This window comes from Alligator sinensis, unplaced genomic scaffold (genome assembly GCF_000455745.1).
Source record: "Alligator sinensis unplaced genomic scaffold, ASM45574v1 scaffold755_2, whole genome shotgun sequence".
In the NCBI taxonomy this organism is placed as follows: Eukaryota; Metazoa; Chordata; order Crocodylia; family Alligatoridae; genus Alligator; species Alligator sinensis.
In genome coordinates this window covers 2,817,628-2,824,657 of record NW_005841883.1, presented here as the reverse complement: position 1 = coordinate 2,824,657, position 7,030 = coordinate 2,817,628, and the positions used below count along the sequence as shown (strand labels likewise).

Genomic DNA, 7,030 nt, shown 5'->3' with positions numbered 1-7,030 from the left:
TCTTTCCACTTGGCTCAGCAGCTTGGAGCCCTGCTGGTTCTCGGTATGTGTCACTCCACACAGATCTGTCTAACTGAGTCATTGAGAGATCTTTGGATCTCCTCTCCCAGCAGGTGAACTGTCCCCTGTAAATAGCTCAAGCAGCCCTGAGCATTGGGTTGTTCCCTTTATTTATCCGATTGCTGGCATTTTAAAAGCATCCCTGGATTTTTCTGTGATGACACTGGAGTCCCTTGTCCATCCCTGCTATATTTAGTTGCACGTGTCTGTTGGACTGTCTGGGGCCAGATGTCTGCACTAGGATTTTTTATAAGGAGGTTATTTTTGTGTTGGGAGCTCGCTGGCCTTGACTGTGGTCAAAGCCCTGGCATTTAACTGTGGCTCATTGCTCACAGTCCAAGGCACATTGGCCCATTTGCTGCCCCCATATTCAGGCCCCGAGAAATGTCACCTGAGGAATCTGCTGGGCCTGGTGCTCTCACCTCCTTCTGTACCAGGCCTCATCCTGGGCAAACTTCTTTGATGGCTGTGTTGCTGCTCCTCAGTCCTGGCCCACAGTGCCCCCTGCATCCCCTCCTGGGGCTACTCCAGGGCTGGGTCTCTTCCTCACAGGTCTTGCTTACCAGGCTGGATGTGCCCAATGGAAGTGCTCTGTCCCCAGTTCTTGGGCCCAGGAGCCATAAGGCATCTCCTGGGAGTCCAGCGTACTATGTGACAAATCAGCATGGGCCCAGATGGGTGGCGCTGCCCCCACTTAGCCCCCTGGCACTGTCTGATCATACTGTTACTCCAAGGAGCTTTCTGGGCATTGGCCCAGACCTGGCACTCTCTGGTACTGGTGTTTCCTGGAGGCCTTGCCCTGGGCACTGAGTGAAACAGGGCATGGGAACCTCCTTTTGGGCACCTGGCCCATGCTTGCTTCAGGGTGGGGCCCTGCCCTTTAGTGCCCTTAGGACCCCTCCTTCGGGAGCACACAGCGTGGAAGTCAGTGTCTCATTTCCTGCAGGAGGAGACGTTATTCAGGCAGAGTCTGCTTTGGCCGCTCAGATTAGCACAGGGTACCCTGGGGACCACACCACAGTGTGGGAATGCAGAGTGGAGGTGGGGCTTGGGCTCAGCTGCTCTGCAAAGCCTTTGCTCACCAGGGCTTTGCCCATAGCAGCTGGAGGGTGGCTGGGTCACGAGGCTTAGGTTATTGCCAGTGGAAGCTGAGCCCCTCGTGCTGTCCGGGTGCCCATCTGCAGCAACGAAGCATGTGGGCACTAGTGGAGGGTGATGAGCCCCTTCTTTTCTCAGAGTGCTGGCCGGAAACAGCCCTCTGCAACAAAATGCTTCCAGTTTCCTCACCATTAGGGCAATGAACAGGCTTTCTGTCCCTCCCAGTGCCTGTCCCTGGGACACATCAGGACGAGGATTGTGGGCAGGCACAGGCTGGAGGGGCTAGAAAGCAATATGCTGGGAAGGGGCAGTGGCTGGAGCAAGGGCCTGATGGAGGGTTCCCAAGGGACTGCCCTGCCCAGAGCTAGTGCACCTGTTCCTGCAGCTCCCCCTGCCAACCCAAGCCTGGGGCTTCGGCTCCAGCAGCCCCTGCCCAGCTCTGTGCTGTCTGGTCTGCAGGACAGCTGCAAACTCTTTGCAGATCTTGGCTGCCACCTCACCAGGCTGCAGGGATGGGTTTCGCTCAGAGGGCAGGGCCTAAATCCACACCCCAGCTCCAGCTGGTGTCAGCACCAGGCTGGTGGGTGAGTCTCTGTGGGGAGGGGAACTGGCAGGGGCATTTCTAGCCTGTGATAGCAACAGCTGAACTGAGGATAGGCTTTCCACAGAGCTGCAGCCTGTGCAGAATTTCCAGCCCCCACTGGCAGCCCAGTTCAGCAGCACAGAGACCAGGGTGCTGGCTCCCAAATACTCCAGGCTCCCTCATGGTCTTAGGCTGGCTGACCTCTGAATAAGACTGACCGTACCCAAATAAGGCTGACCCGACTCAAATCAGAGACATCCTGCTGAGGCTGTGGGGTGTGGGTGAGAAAGGGGTGCCAAGGCTGGCTTAGCCTAGGCCTACAGGTCAGGACACATTGTCACCAGCAGAGCTGGAGAGAGCCCAGTGCTGCAGTAGCAGGGGGACTATGGATTAACACACAGGCTTAACCCCTTTAGCGTGGCTTCTACCACTGGGATGCTCCTGAACCACCATCCCTGTGGCTTCTTGTATTGAAATCGTAACCTGTTTTTGCATGAGCAGGAGCAATGGCCTAGTTCTGGCTTGGGGGAAGAAACGGTGTCACTTTTGTAGGGGAGGGTGTGGGCATGACAGCCCTGGAAGGCACCAGCAGAGCTGTATATTTCATCAGGAAGCTGAGAGTTGGAGTGGTTGGGGGCTGTGGCTCACTAGAGCCTCTGTATAGGAATCCCGCAGCAGCCCCTCAGTTTTCAGCTATAACTCTCACTCTGGGGACACCAGTGAGAGCAGTGGGGTGAAGCACAGGGCCTGGTTTTTGCGAATGCAAGATCCTCTTGCTATAGAGAACACAGTTCACTTGGTGCACGTGTCCACAGCTCCAGCAGGTGAGGGGGCGGATGGGCATCCCACCCGTTGGAGGCTCCATGGGCAGTGCCCTTGGCTGGAACCCAGGCCACAGGGCCTTGGTGGCGCTTGGGACCTAAGGACACTGCAGTAGGCCAGGGGATGGCTAGGTGGTGTGGCCTGTAATGTGCCATCTGGTGCCCTTGTGGAGGGGACAGAGGAGTCCTCTCCCTGGTGGCACTTGCTAACTGCATTGCATTGGCTTCATCTTATTTTTCTGTGGGGCCAAAGACACAAGAGTAGGGTGGAAGACAGGCTGTGCTGAGCACTCAGGTAGTCCCGAGCACCTCTGTGCTGGCTGGAGCAGCCCCTGCCTCTGCAGCACAGGACAACACGTCAGACCTTAGTGGGGCTGTCAGCAGGGTTTAGGGGGTGCTCCTGGCTGGTAGTGGGATGGTCTACCCCAGCTGAGGTAACAGCATCCCTCTTGAAGCCAGAGGCTGCAGGCTTGTTACAGGTTTAGCAGGGTCCCAGTAGTTTGTGGCAGGGACAGGTTTCTGTAGCTCTCAGCCCAGCCCATGGCTTTGGCTGGAACCTGCTGGGCTCTTAATGCATTTTGCTTGAGTTCTTGGATTTGTCCAAGCCCAAGCTGTGGGGCAGTGGAGGTGGGGAAGACCCAGACAGACCAGGGCTGCTGAGGTAAATGTGGCTGGAGTGCTGTGTCCCCATGATACAGAATAGTCACCAGAGCAGCTGGGGCATTTGGGCCAGCCCTGACCCTAGGTGTGGCATGCACCAGCCTGTGACTTAAGCACAGGGAGGTCTCAGCACCTCCCCACTGGTTGCTGCCTGGGCTCTAGCTGGAGTGTAGCAGGCACAGCGTGGATGAGCAGGTGCCCTGCGTGCCCAGGGACTGGGATTCTGGTGCCTGGCATGCCGTGGTCCTGTGATCGTCTCTGCTCCAGGCTACCATCTCCCCAGGAGCAGGACCTGCTGCCCAGGACAGATGGTTTCCATTAGGAGATGGAGGTTCCTGGAAACAGCAGCACAAGGCTGCAGAGCCGCTGGCTTAGGGAACGTTCTGTTCAGGAATGTCGGCTTCCTGCTGCTGGGTGACCCTTCTGCCCGCAGGGACAGAGCTCCCCCTCTCCCCACAACTGCTCCCACAACATGGCTGCTTCTCCCTGGTGATCCTCTATGGGATGCTCCTTCTGGCAGGGGCCAGTGCTCACAGTAGATGCCAAGAGCGTTGCAGCTCTGGGATCAGGCCTGCTGGGCAAGGCCTGAATAGAAGACAGGTTGAGGGGCCGGGGGTCATGGGTTACATTGCTGGACCTGTTGTATGGTTAATGGGATGTTTTAGGGGCTTTGTATGGGGGGTACTGCCTGTGCAGTGTAGGGGGGTTCAGCTGCTGGGCTGTGCAGCTCCCAGATCCCCTTCCTAGCAGCACATAGTAGTGCTGGGAGGGCAAATGTCTGCCCTGCTACAAGCCCATCTCAAGCTCCCATTGCTCTCTCCCTGGGCTCCTGCATCAGTCTGAGGCAAAGTAGCACTGTGTGGGCCTAGGCCATGGCTCTGCAGGCTGGGTGCAGGGGTGGGTGAAGGCTCCTTCTTTCTCTCTGTGTTCCAAGCTCTGGCTTAATACCAGGCTGCTCCTGAATTGCTGTCTTCAACAGCTTCCTGTGGTGAATGCACAGCTGATGGCCTGGGCATATTTCCTGCTGGGGTGCAGGGCAGGGAGAGTAGTGTCCCTCTTGCAGAGAACAGGAGCAGGCACTACAGCCTGAGGAGGTGGGGAGCATTGTCTACAGACCAGGACTCTAAGGTTCGGCCTATGGACCACCCCCTCCCAGGTGCAAGGGTCTGGGAGGCACCATCCACATACAAGTGCAGGGTATAGTGGGTCTCCAGGCCATGGAGCAGGCTGAGCCCCTTTTGTGCAAGGGCAGCTACCATGAGAGCAGGTGAGAGGAGGCAGAAATGGAAGGTGGTAGAGAGGATGGGATAGGGCAGGGGTGGGCCATGCCATGCAGGGAGGGAAGGGGCATCGGAGGGGCGCAGGTCTATGCATAGGTGCCTTATGGCTGCTCTCCACAGGGGGAAGTTTGCGGTGGTGAAGAAATGCCAGGAGAAGGCCACGGGCAAGGAGTTTGCAGCCAAGTTCCTGCGAAAGCGGCGCAAGGGTGAGGACTGCCGACCAGATATCCTGCATGAGGTCGCCGTGCTGGAGATGGCTGCCCCCAGCCCCCACGTGGTGGATCTGCATGAGGTCTATGAGACGCCCGCCGAGATCGTGCTGGTTCTTGAGTGGTAAGTTGGGGCCAGGAGCCCCATGGCTCAGATGGGGCTCAGCACTGTCAGGGTGGGGAGATGGGTTGTGGGAGTAAAATGAGGGGAGCGAGCAGTTTGGGACATCTCCTGTGTACTCTGTGCACCCAACTGCCTTCTCTTGCTTTTGCCTCCTTACACTCAGGCTGGTGCTGGGGCACCAGATTGGCACTCTGGCTGTGAGGGATGAAGGCTGCAGCCCAGGCCCATTTGTATGGTAGCTAGGGGGTGGCAGCAGGGCTGAGCCATGCCATAGTAGTACATGAGTGAGCCTAGGGGAACAGCTGGCCAGAGGTGGCTACCTCAGCATACTAGGAGCTGCCTAACACTGCTTAGCACCCGTGCTTGCACTCCTGCTGTCTGAGGAAGGAGTTCTCCTCAGTGCACCGTGTGCACGGCAGGAAGTGACTTAACCAGAGCGTGTCTGAGAAATGGTGTCAGCTCTACTTCTCAGCAACCTTTCCGGGCAGCTGCTGAAGCTCCGGGCCACATCCTCCCCACACGGCTCCACCACAGCACCCTGTCTGGGTCCCCTAGGAGTACGACTTCCTGGCTGGGGCCTCTGCAAGAACCTGGCTGTGCACAATTACCAGGAAAGAGACCCAGGTGACACTGGGACAGTGACGCAGGGAAGGTGTCACATTGCGGGGACTGACACCTCTATCCTCTGCTAGGGTGCTGATGGGCTGAGGTCCTGACCATGGGGGAGGAGTGGTGCACAGAGGCACTGCATGGCTGTCTCTGGGAGGTGCTGTCTGTAGAGGGGGAGCTGGCTCTCTCCTGCGCCCGGGACCAGAGTCTTGACGTAGAGGACAGAGCCCGTACCACTGACAGGGTCCCTGGAGGGACCTGCTCCTCTCCTTTTCCATCCCCTCCTTCCTCCTTGCCCAGGAAGTTCTCCCCTGTGAAGAGAGGAAAACTCAGCCCAGCTCTTGGGCCTCGGTGCTAGATGGGATGCCTGCCTGGACTGACAGGCTGCTCCCTGACAGGATTTGTTTGATACAGGGACCCAGGGCTGCTGGAGACCATAGTGGCTGCCCCTGCATCCCTGCCAGCTTCTTCAGTGGCCCTGGAACTTGTGGGAGCTGCCCACGAAGGGCTGGGCTGGCCTGGGCTGCTGAGCCAGCTATTGCCAGTGCAGCACCAGGTGTTTGTGAGGCATAATGAGTGCCTTGGAGGCTAATGATACCCTCAGGCATGCACATGGGTATAAATACTGTGCCATCTAATTACACAGCACCCAATGGGTGGCTGGGCCAGGTGGGGCACTGCTTGAGATTTGGGGATGGGGGTGAAACAATCCGCTCTGGGTCACTTCCAAGAGCTGCCCCCTAGCCTCAGCAACCAGGTCCTGCAGAGCAAGGGTGGGGTGGGGAATCCATCACCTAATGCACAAGGCCCCCAAACCAGGATACAACCCCTGGCTGGATGGCCCCAGATAGGCCCCTTGGCATATGTGTGATGCTAAGCCAGGTGGGGAAATATGCGTGGGTGACATCCTCTTGGAGACGCAGTGTTGAGCTCCCGGAAGTGGCCTGTGGTTTGGAGCCTGAACTGCAAGGTGGCTGGGCCTGCACTGCAACCACAGGGACCGAAAACAAGTCGTGCAACTCATTTCCAAGTAAATGCCATCTGATCTGAGTGCTCAGTCTCGTTCTCACCCCTACCTACAGCTGCATTCAGAAGGGGCAGCTCAAATCAGAGCCCTCTTGTAGTATCTAGGACAGTCCCAGCCCCTGGAGTTGACCACTTAAATAAGCAGATGAGGGGCAGGGTAGACCACAGGTGTAGAGAGGAGAAGGCATGCAGTGGGGCTTGCACAGCAGGTCAGTAGAAGCCAGGCGTCGTGACTCCCAGCCTGGTGGCCCATGATCTGCATGTATGTTCTTTCCCTGAGTTGTGGTGGCAGAAGAGGATTGGGTTTGCCTACAGCAGCGTGGCCCAAGCTGAGGATTTGCAAGGACAAGTCTTGGCACTCCACAGTCGACTCAGGGCAAGGTCCCGCCTCCTGCTATGCAGGAGAAAACTCACTGGTTGCAGAAAGGAGTAGGAGCATCTCCCAGAAGTGGGGCCTTGCCCCACACTGCCATTTCAAGCTGTTTTCTCCCACCCCAAGGAGGACAGGCTTGGACTCCAGCTTCCTAGGCAAACTGGCCCCACAAGAGGCCCCAGCCTGC

General features: G+C 57.6%; 1 protein-coding gene across 1 annotated transcript in view; it reads left to right on the top strand.

Moving 5' to 3' along the window:
* Window positions 1–7,030, top strand: part of LOC102372786 (serine/threonine-protein kinase 17A-like) — a 17,202-nt gene that overhangs the window by 2,923 nt on the left and 7,249 nt on the right. Inside the window, exon 2 of the mRNA XM_006017666.3 lies at window positions 4,623–4,835. Coding sequence (XP_006017728.1) covers window positions 4,623–4,835 — 213 coding nt within the window. The remainder of the gene's footprint in view (window positions 1–4,622; window positions 4,836–7,030) is intronic.